Consider the following 24,048-nt stretch of genomic DNA (forward strand, 5'->3'; position numbering starts at 1 on the left):
AATGTGAACAAAAGGATTATCTCCTGGGATAATCCCATCCCGGGACACCGGTTTCCCAGACTGAGCCCCGGCCCCGGGCTCTTCCTGTCTGTGTGATTCCCCGGATCTTACGTGGGGAACCCTCAAACCCCCACATCCGACGGAGGCCGCACTGCTGGACAGCAGGCGGAAATACGTCACTGCAGGAACGCTTCCGATGTCAGAGAGCAGGAGACTGAAGCCAGTTCCATTTGAACCGTTCGGAATTAAACCTGGCGCTCGACCATTAAAAGTAAAGTTGGACGTTAAAGGGGAGGGCGGAGAATCGGCTAAAATGTCCCCATCCCGCGGGCGGGGATGTTCACATATTCAGATGTTCACAGCTCCACTGTCGATCTGGGTCTGGGTTCCTGCAGAGATCTCAGTTCCTTCTCCCCGGTCCGACTGAACTGATTCCCGTACAGCCTGAAACAGATGGAAGAATAACGATGAAATAAACAGATCAGACAACAGTATCAATAGCAGGGGACTGGAGTTAATTCAGGGGTGTCAAACTACCGTCCCGCGGGATGATTTGGGGGAATAAAGAAGTATATTCACCACCAGTTATATGCATCTGTACGGCAGCCGCCCTCTTTTCCACCGCGGTCTGTGTCGCTTGCTGCACCGGCAGCTTACTGTGTGTAATTATAAAACTATAGGCGGCAGTTAACCACCCGCTGTGCATAAGCACCTACCACCAACAGTCAGTGTTCAACAAAAGTCGAGAGACTCATGATGGAGCCGTCAAGGCCGGCGATATTATTGCCAACAAAAGTCGAGAGACTCATGATGGAGCCGTCAAGGCCGGCTATATTATTGCCAACAAAAGTCGAGAGACTCATGATGGAGCTGTCAAGGCCAGCTATATTATTGCCAACAAAATAGCTGCTGCGTCGAAGCCATACTCAAAGGGCCAATTCATCAAAGCACGCATGCTGACGGCGGCTGAGCTGGTGTGCCCTGAGAAGAGACAGGCTTTTGGTAATATCAGCTTGTCAAGAAATACTCTGGCAGAGTGAATCGGGGACCTTGCAGGAGATTTGAACAGTCAACTAAAAGACAAAGTGAAGTCACTTATTGCCTTCTCTGTTGCAATTGATGAGAGCACCAACGTGACTGATGTAGCTCTATTTGGAATATTTATTCGTGGTGTTAATGCATCTTTGACCTTCACCAAGGAGTTTGTGGAGATGGTGCCCATCGCAAACACTACAACGGCGAAAGACGTTTTCTCCAGCCTCGACGAGGCCTTGGGCAGACTGGGGGTTGACTGGAGCCACGCTGTCAGCATGGCAGCAGATGATACACCGTCCATGGTCGGGAAAACGGCAGGTGTTGTTGTGAAACTCAGAGAGAATCCAGAGCAGAAATTCTGGAATTTTCGTTGTAGTTTACACCAAGGGGTAATTTGTCGCAGGAGCCTTAAAATGGACAACGTCATGGACGTAGTTATCAAAGCAGTTAATTTTATTAGAGCCAAGGGACTCAACAATCGGCAATTTGAAACTCACTTGTCCGAAAGTAATATTGGACACGGCCTCCCCTACCACACAGAAGTCCGCTGATTGAGCAGAGGGGCTGTGCTCAAAAGTTTTTATTTTCAATTACGTGCGGAAATTGGACTATTCCTGAACGAGAAAGGGAAGCCAGTGGCAGAGCTGGATGACCCAGACTGGCTTCATGATCTTGCATTTTTGTTGCATATAACAGAGCACTTATCTGTGCTTAATGTTAACATGCAAGGCCGCAACAATTTTTTTATGGAATACAACGACAGCATTCATGCCTTTCAAATTAAATTAGGCCTGTGGGGGATGTAGCTGTCCGGAGCAACTCAGTTCATTTATCCTCTTTGCAGTTTGTGCGTGTCGCTCATGGGAATAATGACAATATGGGCAGGTACAAGGACAAAATATCACCGTCGAAAAGTGAATTTCAGAATCGCTTCCAAGCCTTCCCTCAGCTCGAGAAGGAATTCTCACTATTTTGCTCACCGTTTGCCGTCAACACAGCATCAGATGTGCCGGAGGAACTCCAAATGGAACTAATTAAAATTCAGTGTAACTCAACTTTGAAATACAGATTTGAGACTGTGGATCTGGACTCATTCTATCAATATCTGGGACCGATGTACCCCGAGATGACAGACTTTGTCTCAAAGATCCTTTGCATGTTCGGGACAAGATATATCTGTGAGTAGGCAGCTCCATAATGAAGATTAACAAATTCAAGCTGTGCTTGCAGCTGACACACAGACATCTAAATGACATTATGATAATCACAACTGGCCAGAAACTGGTCCCTAATATTGAGAGGCCGGTTAAAGCCAAGAGATGTCAGGTGTCTGGAAGCAGCAAGTGAAAAATGTGACACTGTTCGATGCACTACGACATGTAAGCAAAATGCATTATAAAATATTGAGTGTCATAATATTGTGACTCATTCATTTTCTGACTATTCTATTATTGTAAATGTGATTACTTCAATAAAAATTAGAGGCTAACTGTGCTCATTGTCTAAGTTTGATTGCTGTAAGCAGGCTAATAAAAAATTAGCTGCAGTTGTGTAGCCTACATTAACAGTTTGTTTCGTTAGGTCTACTTTTGTGTCTGCTAATGTTCGATTTCAAAAGGTTTATTAATGGCAAGGGTGTGGCTCCCAAAACAATCTTAGCTAAAAGAGCATCGTTTTTTTCTCTCTCTCGTCACAACTTTCTTGCAGCCTATGACTGTAAGTTAATACCAATAATAAAAATAATGCTTGCTAAGAAATCTTCTTCATAAGAAACGAAATTCGTAAAGTGAAACACTTTGTAGTTCTCGCAGAGACTGAGGCACATGAGAGCAGGTTGAAAAAACGGAGGCAACGAAAGCTGTGGGAGCACTCGCGTATTCACAGCTGATCATGCCCGCATGAAGTCGCATTTTGCCCAATCCGGTCTGAGACCTAAGATAAGTTTGACACCCCTGGGTTAATATTTGAACAACACTCACAGACAAATATCACCAGAAAACCCGCGGATCCGCTGATATTTTATCAGATTGAACATTAACACAAACACTCACTGGATCCGCTCCAGACTCCGGAGGGTCAGTATGAGGCGGCGGAGGGCGGGGACAGATCGGTCTGTCAGAGAGTTATAGCTCAGGTTCAGCTCCATCAGTGATGGGTTCGTACGGAGAGCGGAGGCGAGATCCTCGACACCAGAATCTGTGAGACCGATATTGTGCAGCCTGGAGTTGAGAGAGAGAGTGAGGGTGAAGGACACAGAGAGACAGGAGACGGTACAAATCCCCAGTGTTTATCAGTAACACAGTTACTGATCACATTAATGTTCAGTGTTAGACACCCAGTGACTGTAAACACAATCTCCCACTGTCTAGTACTTACCACAGTGTCTGTATTTTACACTCCGGGTTCCTCAGAGCCGCAGACACCAGTTTCACTCCTGAATCTCCCAGTTTATTAACACTCAGATCCAGCTCCGTCAGTGATGGGTTCGTACTGAGAGCGGAGGCGAGATCCTCGACACCAGAATCTGTGAGACCGACATTCTCCAGCCTGGAGATGAGAGAGAGTGAGGGTGAAGGGCACAGAGAGACAGGAGACGGTACAAATCCCCAGTGTTTATCAGTAACACAATTACTGATCACATCACATTAATGTTCAGTGTCAGACACCCAGTGATTGTAAACACAATCTCCCACAGTCTGGTACTTACCCCAGTTTCTGTATTTTACACTCCAGGTTCCTCACAGCCGCAGACACCAGTTTCACTCCTGAATCTCCCAGTTTATTCGCCCCAAGTCTAAACATAAACAGACAAATTGATGAAGAACATGTTTTAAACTGTGGGTCTGAGGGAATGTCTCTCACTCGGCTATTTCAGCAAACATTAAACCCTCCAGTAAATCACTGATCGGAGTTCCCATCACAGTCAATGTCCCTCAATGCCCAGCTCCAGGGTATTAACCGAATGTCAGTAATATAGTCTGTCGGTGTGACCCTGTAAACTCCACAAATTCTGTCACATTCCCAGTTGGTTAGAAAAATGTTCCTGATGTGAGAGGGTCAGAAGGAGCAGGGTTGAATTGGAGAAAATCCCACAGTGAGTAACTGGGGAAATGCCAATTGGAGATGGTGGAAGAGACACCACCTGTGGAAAAGGGATAGGGAGACAAAACATGAAGGACGAAGAGGGATGGGGAAGAGAGATCCCACAGGAAGAAGGAGGTTGTGAAAGAGAGATCCCACAGGAGGAAAGGGATCAGGAAGAAATATCCCACAGGAAGAAGGGGGAAGAGGAAGAACCATCCCACAGGAGGAAGGGGGATGGGGAAGAGAGATCTCACTGGAGGAAATGGAATGAAGAAGAGAGATCCGACAGGAGGAATGTGAATGGGGAAGTGACAGAACACTGGATGGGGAGGAGAGATCCCAGAGAATTATACAGGATGGGGAAGAGAGCTCCCGCGGGAAGATTGATCCCACATGAGGAAGGGGGTTTGAAGGAAGGAGGATGAGTATGAGAGATCCCACTGGAGGAAGTGGGATAGGGAACAAACATTCCAGAGGAGGAATGGGAATTGGGAAAAGAGATCCCACAGGAGGAAAGGGGATGGGGAAGAGAGATCTATCAGGAGGAAGGGGATTGGGGAATTGAGATCCCACAGGAGGATACTGATGGGAAATGATAATCCCACAAGATGAGAGGATGCAGAAATAGATTGCACGGGAAGGGAACTGATGCCCACAACCTGGAGAGAAGGTGCGCCCATGGGGCTGGGTATCTGGTAGTGAGCATAGTCACTCAGGTGGATTGATGGTGATAGAGAAGGGCAGGAGAGGACTATCACACAATGGTATTTCTTTCCTTCTCACTGAAACGGACTACTGACGATCTCTTGTCCCTCACCAGGAAGGGGGTGTGAATCTCTGACCCACCTGCTGTATTCAGTGTCGGTCTGGGTGTCAGTAACAGTGAGAAGGAATATTGTCAATGGACGTGTCACAGGCAGCGAGAAACACGGCCATTCCTGTGATTTACCACCATTAAACCAATGGCCGTTGTTCACTGATCTAATGAAGTCTCCAACATCCCTTCACAATGAACCACAGAAGATTCCCTTCCTTGGGGAGTTACTGACTGATCCCCTGGGCATTTGTCACAATTCTTCACTATCTGATTTACTACAGTTTTACACAAATTCCTTAACATTGAAACAAGAGAATGGAACAGTTTCATAGATCAGAGTGAGAGATAAATCAAGTTACCTCAACTCCTGGCACTTATGCAGCCCGGGTCCCAGCCGCTGGATTCCTTCACATTGAATTTGGCAGCCCTGCAGATTGAGGTGTTTTATTGTATTACAGAGACCGATGACATGAGACAGGACCGCGCAGTCAATCGGGGACATCGTCATTCCACTGAATGAAAGTGATTTCACAGACCCCAGAGTTTCGTGAGCCAGTCCATGATTCTGAGACTCAAACAGGTAGTGCAATGTGTTCAGGAGTCTCCTTTTACCAGCTTCACTCTCTGTGTTTCCAATCTGGCGTTTAACCTCCTCCTTCACCCAGTCAATCACCCGGCAGGTTGCTTGATGAGGAAATGGACCCAGAAACTTCTCCAGGCCCCGAGCTGTCATTGGGGAGGAGAGACCAGCAACAAAACGGAGAAATACGTCAAATCGACCATCTGTCATGCTGTGGGCTGTGATGAGGAATTTCAGGATATCTCCGGGATGTGGATTCAGGAATTGTGCGATGGCAGCTACAAACTCTTGGATGGTGAGGTGTGGGAATGTGTACACCACGCTCCGGGCAGAATCCTCTCTCTCCAAAAGCTCCATCAGGAACCCGGACAGGAACTGGGAAGGCTGCAGATTGTAGTTGATCAAATCTCCATCTGTAAACACAATCTTCTTATCAAACACTCCTCTGAAGGCCATCTGACCTACCCTGTGTAACACATCACGGGGGTTCTCAATCTCACGGCCGTGATTTTTCAGGATGTTGTAAATATAATAGGCATATAACTGAGTGATGGTCTTGGGAAGTCTCTGCGGATCCCTGACTCTTTGTGTGAAGAAGGGACCCAGTGCCAGAGCGAGGATCCAGCAGTAGGAGGGGTTGTAGCTCATGGTATACAGAATATCGTTCTCCTCTACGTGTCTGAAAACAGCTGCTGCCACTGTCTGATCTTCAAAATGGCTTTCAAAATATCCCTTCCGTTCCTCACCAACAAATCCCAGAATTTCAGCCCAGATCCCGATCTCCGCCTTTTCCAATAAATGTAACGCACTGGGACGGGTGGTCACCAGCACTGAACACCCTGGGAGCAGCTTGTGCTGGATTAAACTGTACACAATGTCAGACACCTTGCACTTGAATTCAGGGTCTGTGCATGCGTACTGAAGTTCTGTGCCTGTCCGACTGTTGGCAAAATTAATATTGTCATTGAATTCATCCAAACCATCGAATATGAACAGCAACCCCTCTGGGTTCTTCCAGACCTCTCTCAGGATATTCCCAAAGTAAGGATACTGATCCAGAATCAGTTCCTTCAGGTTAATTCGACAGTTAATACTGTTTAAATCGCGGAATTTGAAACTGAAGACAAACTGGAACTGTTGATATATTTTCCCCGTTGCCCAGTCATAAACAATCTTTTGTACCATTGTTGTTTTTCCGATCCCCGGGACTCCGGCCACTGCTGACGAACTCCCAGATTTGGATTTACTCCGGGAAAAGCTGCTCTGGAAGAACTGATCAATCCGGATTTTCTCCAGCTCTCTGCGGAGATGTTTCTCTCTCCACTCCTCGTGGTCTCTGCCTCTTGCCAGCAGCTCGTGTTCCACCAGTCTCCGATCTCGAAGAGTAGAAACGACCGTGAGCTCAGCGTATCGATCAACCAGCTGGAAAACCTTCACCTTCTCCCTCATCAGGATCGTGTTCACTCTCAGTGTTTCAGTTTGTGCCCGCAGAGTCTCCTTGTGTTTCTGTTGAACATCTTCCATGGGAAGAGAGAACATTGTGAAAATGTTAAATAGCTCATCTGATAAAGAACTTTATAACTACATTCCAACATTCAGTGTTTGAAATTGCATGGAGTAATTCAATGCTTCCATGGATATTAGGACAGAAAGTAAAACTCTGTTCACAGACACCGGAACTGACAGTGATGGATGTCCCAGAAAATGTCCAGTCCTCATATTCTGGTACTAATGACTTGTGATGGTGAACATTACCCTGATATCCTATTCCAATCCTGACTGCACTCCATTACAGCAACATTTCACTATATTTAAAGCATTCTTTGCATCATTAACAGACGATGTTAATGTTAATCTGGTGGGGAAATATGGAAAGCAGGACACTCTGCATTTTGGCAAAGCTGCACACTGGGGGGTTACAGATGTCCACTGCTCTTGTATGAAAATTGGAGCAGAATATGTTGGAAATACTCAAGTCGGGCATCATCTGTGGACAGGATCACAGTGAAGATTCGGATCGATAGCCCATCGGAACGACAAGAATGAAAATGCATATTTTTCAGTCTCAGTGATGGAGGAACGGAGGAAAGATGGAAAGGAATCTCCGTGAATGGCAAAGACCATAAGCGTCGTGTGTGTGTCGAGAGGGTGGTGAAGTCTTGGCAACTGCTACTGATCAGTCTGGCAGGTGGAGTGTGGGGCACTGTATTATGATGCCTCCGCCTATCAGAGTCGACCATGGATATTGTGTCCCAGCTGACTGGATACGCAAGACAGGACACTCTTCCATTTGTTAACTTTCTTTTCTTATGATAGTTTCTTCATTTTTATGGCTTATGTTTTCATTTCTGTTCAGTGATGTGTACCCCTTATCAGAATTACATATGCTTGTACGGAGTGCTGAATCCTCCTTGCGTTGATGAAAATATATCCTTAGAGCTAATTGTGGATTTCAGTAATGGCAAGATGAGGGAACACGACACACCAGTCCTCATAGAGTGATCTGATGTGGAAAGAGTGAACAATTTCAAATTCCTGGCTGTCAATATCTCTGAGTGTCTAACCTGGCCCCAATATATCAAGGCAGCTACAAAGAAGGCACAAAAGCGGCTATATTTCATCAGGAGTTTCCAACATCACTCGAATATTTCTACAGGTGTAACTTGGAGTGCATTGTAACTGGCTGCATCACCGTCTGGTTCATGGGGACTACTGTACAGCATCGGAGTAAAACGCACACTCAACAATTCAGGAACAACTTCTCCTCTGCCATCCAGTCTCCGAATGGATATTGAACCCATCGATAATGACTCACTAATCTCTTTTTTTATTTCTATTTCTACACAACTTATTTAATTTAATTTTATAGAATCACACAAATATGCATAGCTATATATGCTGTATATGGTTTCTTTGGAAATTAGTACCATTATTTGAATTAATTGTGTTAGCTTTAGTGATGCAAGAACTAATTTCCGATCATCTCTGAATAGCTGTGTCAAAGTATAATCTGTTCATTATTTTTTTCTGATTTGATACCTGCTTTGTGCCCATTTCAGTAAATTAGACAACCATAGTGGGCTTTGTAATTCGCTCTGGAAAATGTCTCCATTTATTTTGATAACAGTGGTTGTTCCTCGGTGGTTGTTAATATGGCGATTATTATAAGTCACTGCTTCATCAGATGTTGTACAAACTTCACAAAGATTGGGTGCATCTTATATATATTAGGAACTTCTCTTATACACGCGAGGGACAGAATCAAATGGTTTTTGATAGACAATATAATATTGAAAGATTTCGGCTTTCCCCAGGGCTTGCTATAGAATTGCATAATCTATTATCAGTTGTTCCTTAAATCCGTTCACACCCAAACTGTATTCTTACTACACTTCTGTATGTTTGTTGTGGCTATCTGTGTGTGGTAATTAGTTACGAGATGCATGATATTACAATATTATATGTAAAATTGTCTTGTCATTGAGAAGCCAATAATAACATAGTAGGTGACCTTTCAATCGTCTTATAAATGCAGAATTCAAGCTGTCCTTGAGGCTAGTGGTACATACATTCAGCCTTTTATATCTTCTGCCCCATGGGAATATGAAAGAGAGAATGTTTGAGGTGGTTTGGGGTTCAGCAGCGAGGTTTTGGGCGGGGGAAGTAGCGTTTTGCCAACCTGATTGTGTTCTTCGAGGAGGTGCCAAAGGTGATGGATGAAGTTACACATGGATATTGTCTGCTTGGATATTATTTGGGTGTTTGACAAGGTCCCACATGGGAGGCTCATACAGAAAATTAACATGCTTGATAAATGCGGGGAATAGCCCTTGCTGACGGGGAACCACACTGGGAGAAACTTCTTTCACTGGCGGTGGTGAATCTGTGAAATTATTGTCATAAACAGCTGAAGATGACAAGTAATTGAGTATATTTAAAATGCAGGTCGATATGTTCCTGATTAGGAAGATTGTCAACGTTTACTGGGATAATGGGGTAGAGAGGAATTGAAGAGCAAATTCACTGAGCCGAATGGCTTAGTTCTGCTCCAAGGTCTTCTGGTTTGTTGGAGCATCTGGAGTATTGTATTCACTTCTGATTGTCCAGCTCTTGGAAGGATTGGAGAGGGTGCAGAACAGATTCATCAGGGTGTTGCCTGGATTCGGTGGCATGTGCTACAAGTAGAGGTTTGATAAACTTGCTTTGTTTACTCTGTTTACTTTATTTATCTGTTGATAGAATAGAGATCTGACAGAGGTGTACAAGTTTGAGAGATAAGAGTTTGTGTACACAGCCTGTATTTTGTTGTTTTTTTCACATATGACAGGTATCTAATACCAAAGGGCATTTGGTTAGGATGAGATGGGGTAAACTTACAGCACGTGGGTATTTTTTTCACAGTGCAGTGGGTTCCTGTAATTTATTTTCTGGGTCATGTCGGAGGCAACTATGATATACATTCTTCTAGATGTACACATGAAATGTGCAGGAAATGTAAGGGTACGGTCAATAATATAGAAGAGAACACCAAAGTAGTTTCGTAAAATTGAGAGGGTCGCTATCGGATAGCTGGAAAATGATGTTGCAGATATAGTAACGGGTGAAGAGGAAATGCCAGACAAACTCTGTGGAAGTCACTAGCGAAATTACAAAATGTAAAGAGCATCAGCGGACAGAATTGATTGCAACTGCTATTACGAAGGAGAAGGTGAAGTATCTGAAGATAGAAAAGTCCCCTGGACTGAACGATACAGTATATCAAGAGCCTGCTTGGGGTGTGTGGGCATTCCCAGAGCGTTAGGACATGGAGTGAAGGCTTCACCAGGGCCACCAGCTGGATTAGTGGAAATATGCATGGTAGAATATTCAGGCTGCAACGGGATATTGTACCCTGAACCAGAGATCAGCGAATGATTACTGGTGAACTTTGATTCCCAGGTTCTATCAAGTCACAGTCAAACATTTCAGATCTGATTTGAACTGGTTCAAACTGAGTTTGAACATCACTCACCTATCAGGTCAGAGGGTAATTCAGATAACCCTTGGGCAATGTTCATGTATTCTTGTGGATCAGGACCCGTTTAAATCAAAATAATGTCCATGAAAATAGAACTAATATAATTAAAACTGTTTATTTCAATGTGTCTTTGTGTTCAGTGTGTGTTTTTAACATACCGAGCTCCTGTATTTCCCTCAGTATTCTGTCCAACTTTGGTAACTCAGACCTCCATGTCACAAAGGATTCCCACATCGCCCTCCGGGCCTGGGAACCTTTGCCATTTACCAAACTGAGGAAGAGTCTGGAACCCTCTGTCCGGTTTCCTTTCTCTGTCAGTTCAGTGACTTTCTACAAAAGGAAACAATGGACTTATTGTGGAGCAGACAGACAGATATAGAGAATGTGCAGGAAACAGTAACTGAATGAAACTCTAAATCTATATTGTGTAAGAATAGGGATTTACTGACACCCTGCAGTATATTCAACATGATTAATTTACTTGTCCATCAATGTGCAACATTACGGCAAAACGATGCCACAACAAGAACGGAAGAGGGGGAGAGTGAGAGAGGAAAAGAAATGGATGGCGGGCATCACTGTATCGTTGCTGAAATAAGATCATTGTTGGGTGCTTACATCTATGGATACATACTTAAATGGTTGGGTTGACTCTGTTCTCTTAGAAAAATAAAAGTCCTTATAAAGAGGTGACATCGGACTGGACGATGTAGCTGTGAAGAAACTGCACAGGAAAAATTACTCTGATGGAACAGTAACCAGGTTGTCGGCTACAAATTCCAGTGGGAATTTGAAGAGGCATGTAAAGAGGTCAATGTTAAAATAGTCATGGGGAATTTCAATATGCAGGTAGCTTTGGAAAATCAGGTCAATGCCAAGTGAGGGACTTCACAGAATGCCTCTGAGATGGCTTTTGAGAAAAGCCTGTGGTTGAACCCACTATAGGAAAGGCAGCTCTGGAGTCTCTGTTGTGTATTGCACCATATTTAATTGGGGAGCTTAAGGTAAATAAAGAGGCAGTGATCATAAAATAGCAGAACTCACACTGCAGTTTGAGAGGAGAAGGTAAAAGTTAGAGGTATCCGTATTACAGTGGAATAAAGGAATTACAGAGGCATGAGAGAGGAGCTGGGCAAAACAAAAATGGAAGAGGACACTAGCAGAGGCAACAGCAGAGCAGGGATAGATGAGGATTCTGGGAGCGATTCGGAAGGCGCAGGTAGAGGTACATAATCCCAAAGATGAAACATTATACCAGAGGGAGGATGATCAACCGTGGCTGACGAGGAAGTCAATGCCAGGACAAAAGCAAAGGAGAGGGCATAGAATATAGAAAAATATAGTAGAAAGCTGGAGGACTGGGTAGCTTTTACTAGACAGCAGAAAGCAACTAAAAAGCCGTACGTAGAGAGAATATGAATGTAGCCTGGCTAATAATGTAAAATAGCTTACCATTTTTTGGATATATATGTTCTTTTAGGACAACCTATTGATTTTTGGTGTCATGAGATATCAGCTTTGTGAGTGGTAGTTCATGTGTAAGCAATCTTAATGTTTTCCCAGGAAGTTACCGGGAAAGTTGTTGAACCGAAGGATGTGTGTGTTGTCTACATGGACTTTAGCACGGCATTTGACAAGGTTCCGCAAAGGAGTGTGGGCAAGAAAGCTCAGTTCCTCAGCATTCAAGGTAAACTGGTAAACTGGATTGGACAATGGCTTTTCTGAAGAAGGCAGAGAGTGGTGAGAGACTGTTGCATCTCTGACTGGGAGTTTGTAACTCGTGTGGTGCTACAGGGATCAGTGCTGAGTCCGTTGTTGTTTGTCATCTATATCGATGATCTGGATGAAAATGTGGTTAACTGGATCAGTAAATTTGCGGATGACACCAAGAGTGGGGACGTGTGGTGGAGAGTGAGGAAGACGACCAAAGCTTGCAGTGGTGTCGAAACCAGCTAAAAAATGGGCTGTAAAATGACCGATGCAATTTAATGCAGACAAGCACAACATACAGTAACCGGTAGGGCACTAAGGAGTGTGGTAGAACAATATATCCGGAATACAGGTCCATAATTCATTAAAAGTGGCGACAAAGGTAGATAGATCAGAAAGGATTTGGCACACTAACCTTCATAAATGAAAATAGTGAGTACAGGAGATGAGATATCATGTTGAACGTGTATAAAGCGTTGGAGAGGCCTATTTTTCAGTATTGTGTGCAGACCCGATCATCTACTTATAAGACAGATGTAAAGAAGGTTGGAAGAGTGGAGAGAAAATTCACAGGGATGTTGCCGGGACTGGAGGACCTGAGGTATAAGAAAAGACTGAACAAGTCGGGCTTTATGCCTTGGAATGCAGAAGATAAACGGGTGATTTGATAGAGGTACACAAAATTATGAGGTGCACAGATAGGGTAAATGAGGGGAAACTTCTTCACTCAGAGGGTGTTGAGAGTGTGGAACGAACTAGCAGAGCAAATGGTACAAGCGGTTAAGAGAAGTCTGGATAGATACATGAATGATAAGGGTATAGAGCGCCATGGCCCGGTGCAGGTCAATGGGAATAGGCAGTTTCAGTAGTCCGGCATGGAATAGATCGGCCAAAGGGCCTATTTCTGTACTGTACTTTTCTATGACTATGACAAGTCAGCCACTCATTGCTTGGCAATTCAGATGGACACCAGACAAGCTGTGCTGTGGTTAGCAGGTTTCCCTCGCTCAAGTACAGCAGTGAAGCCAGTTGGCCCAACTTACAATCCGACAATTTAATATTCATCCTGGATTAATGAGCTGAGGTGAACTTGACCGACTGTACCCGTAAAATACAAAATTAATTTTCGACTGACTGCCTGTTCAACAGTCCAGATATGCAGTCACTGCTCTTATATCACACTGATAAATACAGCAGGTATGAGAGGAAAAGGTGACGCTGAACCTGCAGTTTTCAGTGCTCCCCACCTTAACAGCTGAAACCAGATCTGTTGGAGACAAGTCAGAGATCAAAGTCTCCATTGTCATGTCGAACTCCTAGAACGTGCAGGAGATTAATATTGATCACTATTCCCTCTGATATCAGCAGTTCAATAACAATACACTAAATACACTCACCTCATTTTCTTCTCTGCTGAGATGTCCCTCCTTTGTCAACATCCAACCGAGTCTTTCAACCTTTTCTTCAATCGCCTGTTTGAGTCTGTCTCTGTAGTACTTTGTCAGTTGGTACAGTCGATACTCCTCCCCCTGTGCCAGGAGGTCGGAGATTGTAAACACCGGCTCTGCGAATATAAAAACCGACCCATCAATGCGCTGGGCATGACGTTACCAGAAGGACCACATTCACTAGAAACCTGTCTCTACCACCGTCCCACCCACTTGCTGATTTCAGTTTAAAATGGGCAATAAATGTTGGGACTGTCAATGATAGTCGCTTCCCAGAGATACTCTCTCCATCCTGGTGAGTACTTTTCCCATAACTCATATCCTAGAAATACTCTTTTATCCAGACAGCTGCATTTCCTCCGATACACATCTTGGAAATCCTCAGAGCAAGTAGGGGCACATTTCCTGTAGTGGGGTAACAGGTGCCTCACTACACCACATGCACCACATCAACACATTTTCCCTCTCTGACCAGCCCTCCAACAAGGAATCACATTTACCCACTTCCTGCCTCATTCTGTGAACACATCACCCTCATATTTCACTCACCTGCTCCTTGTTGGGCACTTGACAATTCCGTGTTTAATGAGCTTCCCAGCTGACCGTCAGTCGCCTCACTTGTGCTGGTTCCAGGGTCCTGATCGGTGTCTCTGACGACACTGTCTCTGGGCTGAATTTGCTCCTCCTCCTCTGCGGCCGGACCGCATTCCATTGGGACATTGCTCTCAATCTGACCCTGCTTTGGTACCTTGTTTCCCGTGTCCCGATCATCTTCCCTCGATGATCCGCCTGGTAAAAACCGCTTGAGTACTTTCTGTACCCGATTTAATTTCCCACCTGAAGTAAATGATGAATAGCAGGTTTAGAGTGATTTATACTCGAACAAGCATTCACAATGGGTGTCTGCAATAGAGTCGAGACTCCGCAAAACCAGAGTTGGTGTGGGATTGTGCTGGTGAATGTGAACCACACCTCCTGCCAGGTGACCATCCTGATAAGCCGGTGTCTGGACACATCCACACCCAGAAAAAGAACTGGACAGACACAGTAACACTGATCACCGAATACACATTAGTTGAACAGACTGATAACCAGAGGTTATTACTGGAACGGCATCAGGTGATAGCGGGAATTATCACTGGGATTATCTTTCCCATACATGAATCTCTCTGGATCACAAAATGTCCAGTCACCTGTGTCACTCACAGACAAGCCACTGGATTACTCATGGTCAAATCCTCCAGATTAAATGTTCTCCGGTTGCTTTGTCACACACTGTCTTATCCCCTGGGTCACAGAATGACTATTGCCTTGAAACGAACAATGTCCAGTCTCCTGGGTTACATAACCTTGAAGTCCATGATGCCTGGTCCCCTGGGTCCCATCCCGTCTCCTGGATAATGATCGTCAGGGAACAACCGTACAAATTATTGGCAAATGGAGAGTCTTGCGTGCAGTTCTAGTAGCTAAACTTAAAATCTCGCTTTTGCAGTTGCTAATCTATAGGATGGACGTGACTCAGCTGGAAAGAGTGTAGAGGAGATTGACAAGAACATTACTGGATGGGGTTGTTTGGTTTTTGTGTTATATGGTTCGGCTGGGACAGTTTGCACCGGATCATGGAAGCTTTAACGGTGCCCTTACACACGTACATAAAAAAATCATGGTGTAGGTAGGGCAGATAGTCACAGTCTTTTTTCCCAGGTTAGGGGAGTCTGAGACTCGAGGGCAGAAATTTAAAATTATGTATAAAGTGAAAAATTGGCAGTTACCACAAGGTATCCAAAGGTTGTTTAAAATGAAAAAAAGTCGTCATGATTTAAGAGGAACATGTATATTTCAAAAACAAAGGATAAGTCCAAATGTAAAAAAATCATTGTATTTCAGTCGGAGGGGGCAACAGTTGCAGTAAGAATTAAAAAAAAACATTCACCACATTCAAGTTTAAAAAACTATTTAAAAATAATTTAATGAACAAATATAAAAATACGTGATTTTAAATGAATGGGAGTAATGTAAATAAATGATACTTGTGTCATAGTCCAGTCCGTGAAGTCCGCGTTTCGGCTCACGGTCCGGTCCGTGGACTCCAGACTCCGAATCTTCAGGCTGTCCCTTGTCTCATTTGGGGCTTTATCGTAGGCACCTGATTCTCGTCATTGATCCGGGAATTTAAGTGGCCCTGAGTTCGAGTTTAGGTGCTGGTTCGTTTTGTCAGTATCCAGTCCTTATCTCTGTGTGGGTTCGTCCCATCGGTATCCGGTCCTCTCTTCCTTGCCGTTACCCTACGGTGGGATCTGACCCTCCCGGTCCTTGCCTCCGTTGGGTAAGTCAGGTTGTCATTGCCGTTACCCTGAGGCTGTACTGTTCCCATCCTTCCCTCCGACGCCCTGCCTGGAGCCTCGCCTCTGCCTCTGCCTGGGGTCTCGCCCTGTATGGAACAGACTGTCCATTTTCACGCATTCGCTAGGTAGGTCCGACCGTTTGGCCGCTACCTAGCGTTGGGAACTGTCTTGCCGTGTTCAGCGTTCTGTGTAATGAGTCCCTGCACTACGTCCTGTACCCAAGGAGGGGTCCCGGCTCGGTGTACCATGTTCCTGTCTCTCCTTCGACTCTGTGTTCTGCTTTCCTACTCGCCCTCGAGCAAGGCTCAGTGATCTGCGTTCCTGTTCTTCCTCGACTAAGGCTCTACGTTCCTGTCTCTTCCTCGACCAAGTCAAGGCTTCGGGGTCTCCTACAGTCCTCGTCACGTCCAAGGTCCTTGTCCCATCCTAGCCACGGCTTTGTGTTCTCATCTTGTCATGTGCCTTGCCCTGTAGCCACGTCTTGTTCTCGCCTGGTTCTGGAGTCCGAGCCTGAGTCAAGACCCAGGTTCTGGGTTCTTGTCCCGTCTCTGGCACAGAGTTCAAGCCCAGGCTCCTGGTTCCCAGTTCCATGTCGGTTCCGCTATCCTAGTTAAGTCCTAGCCCAGGACCAGAACCCTTGTCTCGTCCGGGGTCTGTGTCATGTCCAGCGTCCTTTCTTCCTCACTTCCCTTGCTTCCTTCTCACGCCTACTCCCGTTCCTAGAAGTTCAGTGTCTGTGTCTTGCTTTTGGGTCCACTCCCAACACCCACCTTGTGACACTTGGAATTGGATTTTGTGTTAAAAGATGATGATTTTTTTTTGATGTGACGATTGACTGCAAATCTGCTTTTTGTATAAGGAAGACGGTGAGGCATAATAAGCTGTAGCTTCAGCCTCCGCCCTTTCGGTCAGTTTTAAAGAATATCTATGTTTTCTTGTTGTTTTTTTTATTATTTAGTTTTGTCTTATGAAATCATCGTTGAACATGATGTTTGTGCTGCCTTTATGGCAGTTATTTAGTTTATAATATTTTCGCGTAGTAATTTGTTAGCATTTTTTAGTTAAAGTTAGGATTGTTTAAATCAATTGATTTGTCTGTAATACATCGCGGCTGCGATGACGTCACATCCGGGTTCGCCGCGTCTTGTGGGGAATTACCGGTTTGAGATTCACACAAGGGTGGGGGTCACTCTCATGTGCCACCATAACGCTGACTAGGGTCTCTCTATGCACCAAAGACACAGTGAAAGCAACGCTGTAAGTCATTAGATAATCGGTATTTTGAGTTAAAATGTTAACGCCGATTCTGTTAAAAGTAACGACGGTCGGTAAGGTTTACCTTTTCGTCAGTTAAAGAGTCGGGATAGTTTGTATTGAAGTGTATCTAAAGCAGCCAATGGAGCAGCTAGATTCTGACTGCTGCACTTTGATGTAATGTAGTTATCGTAGTTTTACCTTTGCAAGTATTCACAATGTAAATGTGATATTTAGAAGGGAACAAACACTGTACCAATCTTGTATTGTTTTTCAACAGTTTTCACATGCGTTAATGTGAAGAGTGAACAGTAAACGGTTAATCTTACTGCGGTCTCGTTTGCATTGATTCTGGTTTATCTCGACGTTTATCTCGGCGTTACTTCACACCCGAGCGAGAACGTTACAGTGAAAAAGCGGCATTATCAGGTGTTTAAAGTGCAGCCATGTCAACCCGATCCAGCATCAAGTCGTTGTCAAAGTCATCGTCATCCTGCGATAAGGGCAGTAGGGCATCAAGTAAGGCCACCCAAGCAAGAGCGAAAGCAGAAGCCGCCAAGGTGCGAGCGCGCTTTGCCAAAGAAGAATTAGAAGTAAAGATGAAAGCGGCTGCCAGAGAAGCCGAAAACCAGAAGGAAAAGGCTGCCAGAGAAGCCGAAGCGGCTGCCAGAGAAGCCGAAAACCAGAAGGAAAAGGCTGCCAGAGAAGCCGAAGCGGCTGCCAGAGAAGCCGAAAACGAATTGGAAAGGAAAAGGGTAGAGGCACGGTTAGAAGCGCTGAAGCTAGAACGAGAAGCAGCAGCTGCCGAGGTGGAAGCAGAGTTAATAGAAGACGCCGAAGAAATGCATGATCCGAAGGACGGAAAATCTACCTCAGAAAAGATCGGATTGGAACGTACAAGGGACTATGTCCAATCTCAAATGGAATGGAAGACTCTTTCTTCCTCTCTTTACTTATTCGATAACGTCCCACTTCACGAGGAGTCTTGGAGAGGCCCGACGGCATCACGTCCATCCGAGGAAGATAATTTACCCTCGCAACTCCGCGATGAGCCCAGGAATGCAAGGGCTCACGACAAGTGCTTCTCGACACCGAACTTACCGGATTTGGGGAGAAGAGAGGCAAAGACTGAGTCCAGACCGGCAAATCCCATAACAGATGTACGCCCTCAGTCATGTACCTGTGGACATGTTCCCTCAGCCCGCACGCCACTTGCAGACGAATCCGCAGCACGGTATTTCGCACGACGGGATCTCGTCACTTCAGGACTATACCAGTTCGACGATAAACCTGAAAATTACCGTGCATGGTACTCCACTTTCACCAACGCTATCGACGGAGTCCAGCTCAGAGCAACCCAGGAGTTGGATCTTATGGCAAAATGGCTGGGAAAAGAATCATGCGAACAGGTGAGACGCATGCGTTCAGTGTACATCAACAAACCCGAGCTAGCATTGAAGAAAGCATGGGAGAGACTTCAGGAGGGCTACGGAGCCCCCGAAATTATTGAGGCGGCGCTATGCCAACGTTTGGGAAATTTTCCTAAGGTGTCAGCCAAGGACCACACCAAGCTAAGAGAATTTGGAGATTTACTCATGGAGATTCAAGGCGCCAAAGAAGATGGCCACTCAGCTGGTCTAGTATACCTAGACACTCCAACCGGGATTAGACAACTCGTGGACAAACTTCCATTTGGGCTGCAGGACAGGTGGTTGTCCGTTGCCTCAGATTACAAGGAAGAACACGAAGGTCAATTCCCTCCCTTCGAGTATTTCACCAGGTTCGTGTGCAAGGAGGCGAAGAAGCGAAACGATCCTAGCCTCATAGGTCCAGGAAGCAGTACAATTTACACCAAGCCAGATAAATCCACTTCGAATAATTCCAACATCACTAAACCAGTCTCAGCGCTTAAGACTGAAGTCCTTACAACTAACAACGACTCTAGCAAGAATTGTCCATTGCATAACAAACCCCACCCCCTCAAAAGATGCAGAACGTTTAGGGAAAAACCCCTCGAAGAGAAGAAGGCCCTCCTCGAGGAGAAAGGAATATGCTTTAGATGCTGTTCCTCGACCTCTCACTGTGCGAGAGAGTGTACGATCGCCGTGAAGTGCCTGGAATGTGATAGCACTAATCACGACTGGGCCATGCATCCTGGCCCGTCACCGCAAACCGACAACGCTCCTTCACCCCCACAACAGGACGGCGGGGAGGGAGAAGCTCACTCCAGGACAACTGTTGTCAGCTCGAGCTGTACGGAAGTTTGCGGCCAAGCTCAGGCAAGCCGTTCTTGTTCAAAGATCTGTCTCACTAAGGTGTACCCTAAGGGAGCCAAAGACAAGGCCATCAAAGCCTACGTAATTCTGGACGATCAGAGCAACCGCTCGCTAGTCAGTCCAAAGTTCTTTAACTTGTTCAACATTGAGAGTGAGCAGTTCCCATACTACCTTAGAACTTGCTCAGGCAACATGAAAACTTACGGAAGGAGGGCCGAAGGCTTCCAGATCGAGTCCCTGGATGGTAAAGTCCTCATCTGTCTCCCCCCACTCGTAGAGTGCGAGAAAATCTTGAATAACCGCACTGAGATCCCGACGCCAAGTGCGGTGCTACACCAACCACATCTCCACCACATCGCCAAACACATCCCAGAGCTGGATCCAGAAGCAGAAATACTCCTGCTATTAGGGAGGGATGTTCTCCGGGTACACAAGGTTAGGCAGCAGGTCAATGGACCACACGACGCCCCCTTTGCCCAACGCCTGGATCTGGGCTGGGTGGTGATAGGAGAGGTGTGCCCTGGCAACGAACACAAATCAACGGTTAACACACTCAAGACCAATGTGCTAGAGAGTAGCCGCCATATGATTCTTCAACCCCGCACAAGTTCCATGTGCGTCCAGGAAGCACCACAAGGCTTTAACAAGCGCAAAGTAACTGACGAGACACTGGGTCAGTCTGTCTTTGCTCATAAGGAGCACGATAATAAACTTGCTCCATCGACTCAAGACGCCATCATCTTAAAAACGGAGGACACCAAGGTCTTCAGAGACAAAGCAAATAGTGGGGTCGCCCCACTACCTTTCAGAGAACCACGCCAGTGCTTGCCAAACAACAAAGAGCAGGCAGTCAAGCGGTTCACGCCCTTGCAAAAAACCACGAAAAGGAGACCTGAGATGCAGCAAAGCATCCGATCGACCCACGAGGTACTGGGCACACCAATGGCAGAGGTCACAGCCATTATGAATGCACGACCACTCCTACCCGTGTCTTCTGACCCGGAAAACCCCTTCATACTGTCGCCATCAATGCTCCTTACGCAGAAGGCAGGAGCTGCCCCTCCACCAGGGGACTTCTCCGATAAGGACCTGTACACAAAGCAATGGAGAAGGGACCTTCAAGTTGGAGATTTAGTCCTGCTCAAGGACAAGCAAATCGCCGGCAACTGCTGGCCAATGGCCAGAATCACTGCCACATTCCCTAGTAGGGATGGACATGTCAGGGACGTCGAGTTGAAAACTACCGACCAAGGCAATGGGAAAATTTACCAAAGGCCTGTTACAGAAGTCATTCTACTTCTACCTAACGACTGATTTAGAGACTGAAGTTCGTATTATGTTCATTGTGACCTTACGAAGGCCAAGCGGGGAGTGTGCTGCCTTTATGGCAGTTATTTAGTTTATAATATTTTCGCGTAGTAATTTGTTAGCATTTTTTAGTTAAAGTTAGGATTGTTTAAATCAATTGATTTGTCTGTAATACATCGCGGCTGCGATGACGTCACATCCGGGTTCGCCGCGTCTTGTGGGGAATTACCGGTTTGAGATTCACACAAGGGTGGGGGTCACTCTCATGTGCCACCATAACGCTGACTAGGGTCTCTCTATGCACCAAAGACACAGTGAAAGCAACGCTGTAAGTCATTAGATAATCGGTATTTTGAGTTAAAATGTTAACGCCGATTCTGTTAAAAGTAACGACGGTCGGTAAGGTTTACCTTTTCGTCAGTTAAAGAGTCGGGATAGTTTGTATTGAAGTGTATCTAAAGCAGCCAATGGAGCAGCTAGATTCTGACTGCTGCACTTTGATGTAATGTAGTTATCGTAGTTTTACCTTTGCAAGTATTCACAATGTAAATGTGATATTTAGAAGGGAACAAACACTGTACCAATCTTGTATTGTTTTTCAACAGTTTTCACCATGCGTTAATGTGAAGAGTGAACAGTAAATGGTTAATCTTACTGCGGTCTCGTTTGCATTGATTCTGGTTTATCTCGACGTTTACCTCGGCGTTACTTCACACCCGAGCGAGAACGTTACAATGTTTGTTTTTTTTTTGGTTATGCTTGTACTGACAGAAATAAAATTTCTTTCATTCATTCATTCAAAAGGGATTGAATGGGCATTTTTTCCACGAGGTGGGTGATGTGTATTAAGTATGTGTAGCCAGAGGAGGCTGTGAACCCAAATAAAATTACAAAGTTGAGAAGATGTGGGCAGGAAAAGGGATAGAAGAAGTCTGCAAGGGAAATTTGGGATAAGCTGCTGGGAAATCGGGCAAGCTCAGAGACATTTAAAACAGTATGAATTAGCTGGGCCGAAGGACCTGTGTCCAGGCTGTAATCTGTGTTTTATTCCACCCGGAATCACAGAGTTGAGCACCATCACAATGCCTACAGGAAACAGAGACAGCTGGTCATTGGTTGTACCAGGTCTCTCCTCACAGATACTGGGAATTTAAATTCAGGTAGCAGATCATCTCACGAGAGAAATACTGAGAGCTCACGTTAACCATTTGGCCACTAACCAGACATGGATTGGGGTATTAAAACAGAATCTGAATCAGGTTTATTATCACCGGCACGTGACGTGAAATTCGTTAACTCAGCAGCAGAAGTTCAATGCAAAACATAATCTAGCAGGGAAAAATATTAATGAATAAAATAAAATAATAATAAACAAATAAACCAATTACTTATATTGAATAGATTTTTTAAAAAAACGTGCAGAATCAGAAAGAGTGCACATCAAAAAAAAAATGTAAAAAAAAAGGTGAGGTAGTGTCCAAAGATTCAAAATTCACTTAGGAATCCGATGGCAGAGGAGACAAATCTGTTCCTGAATCGCTGAGTGTCTGCCTTCAGGCTTCTGTACCTCCTACCTGATGCTAACAGTGAGAAGAGGGCATGCCCAGTGTGCTGGGGGTTCTTAATAATGGACGCTGCCTTTCTGATGCACTGCTCCCTGAAGATGACCTGGGTACTTTGTAGGCTAGTGCCCAAGATGGAGCTGACTAGACTTACAAACTTCTGCAGCTTCTCTCGGTCCTGTGCAGTAGCCCCTCCATTTCAGACAGTGATGCACCAAAGCAGACAACAAGTCTATCTAAAATGAAGTGTCTCCTGATCCTCAGCCATTTCCAAGGCTGGCAATGTTCACGGCTTGGCTACAGAAAACACCGTTCGGAAAATTCCCCTCATCTACTTTGTGCAGCGAGGGGGGAGTTGATATCTGCCCTGACAACACCTGAAATGTTGTATTATCACAAAATCTCTGAAATCCCGGAAATGTTCTTAACTCCTGCCTCTAAATTTTATAAACGAAAGTTGGAGATGTCTTTCAACTCTAAACAGGCCCTGATGTGCAACAAACCTTGAAACTGGACTTTTACGAAACAAACAACACCGCTGTCACATTCCTGTTTGTGTTTCACTCTCAACCTGCTGATTCAGGGTCTCCTGCTTCTTTCACTCAGGTGAAGCTTTGCCTGGTGAGCGGAGTCATTTGCCTGGTGTCAGTCAGGTCCCTACGCTGGAACTGTTGGATTGATCGATTACACAAAGCCGCTATACCAGTGGGATCAATGATACTGCTTGATGAAACTTTTCTCAGCCCTGTTAGCGCCTGTGTAAGTTTCTTCGTCTGAACTATTGTGCACCAACAGGGCAGAAGATTCATTATAAAGATCCCCGTGAACATACCTGCAGCCATTCTGATTCCGACTGACGGTTGTTTTGATTGTCGTCGTCTTGTTTACACTTTGATCGCTGTGCATGACAGCCCCACCTGCTGGTGATGTCCTGAATTACACAAAACAAGCAGACTGTGAGTCAGAGAGAGCAGGATTACTTTGCAAATGTGACAGTATCGCCGTCCTCTGTATCCCAACAGCATTTCACTTAGAGACCAAATATCAACTCCCACGCCACGTTGTACGTCTGTCCAGTGATATCTGAGGCATCCTACTGATAGAGTCACAGAGCAAGAGCTCAGGTACAAACCATTCAGCCCATCGATACAATGCTGACCACAGTGCACACAGAGATGGCCCCAATTTCCTGTATTTGGCCCATTTCCCTCCTGGCCTCTTCATTCTATCTTCACATCCCAACCACTTCTTGAATTATACCATTGTGCCTGCCTCATCCACTCCCTCTGGCAGGTCCCTCCACATAATCACCAGCCTCTGTATGAAACTGTTGCTGCTCGTGTTGGTCTTGCAATCTATTTACAACTCCTCTAAGCTACGATCATCTTCACCGTGAGTACCATCTACTAATTTTGTGTCATCCGTGAACTTACCAGTGAAGCCTTGTGCACTTGCATTCAAATCATTGCTATCAAATAACGAATATCAAATGTCCCAATTTGTAGCTTTGCGGTACACCACTAGTTACCCGCCTCCATTCTGAGGAGAAACCTTCAACCATCACTCTTTGCTTGCTACCTTCGAGGGAACTTTTGAATCCATCTAACTTCCA

At 45.2% G+C, this 24,048-nt stretch overlaps 1 protein-coding gene across 1 annotated transcript; it reads right to left on the minus strand.

The window, feature by feature from the left end:
• Nucleotides 1-285: 285 nt before the first annotated feature.
• On the minus strand, nt 286-23,301 carry LOC140720552 (NACHT, LRR and PYD domains-containing protein 12-like). The gene is made up of 8 exons (XM_073035389.1): nt 23,269-23,301; nt 14,241-14,528; nt 13,641-13,807; nt 5,296-7,033; nt 3,743-3,829; nt 3,412-3,582; nt 3,087-3,254; nt 286-444 (listed from the first exon to the last, which is right to left on the minus strand). The coding sequence occupies exons 4-8, from the start codon at nt 6,963-6,965 to the stop codon at nt 357-359; spliced, it is 2,184 nt and encodes a 727-aa protein (XP_072891490.1). The 5' UTR covers nt 6,966-7,033; nt 13,641-13,807; nt 14,241-14,528; nt 23,269-23,301; the 3' UTR covers nt 286-356.
• Nucleotides 23,302-24,048: the final 747 nt, after the last annotated feature.

The sequence above is a fragment of the Hemitrygon akajei genome, unplaced genomic scaffold, assembly GCF_048418815.1.
Source record: "Hemitrygon akajei unplaced genomic scaffold, sHemAka1.3 Scf000045, whole genome shotgun sequence".
NCBI lineage: Eukaryota > Metazoa > Chordata > Chondrichthyes > Myliobatiformes > Dasyatidae > Hemitrygon > Hemitrygon akajei.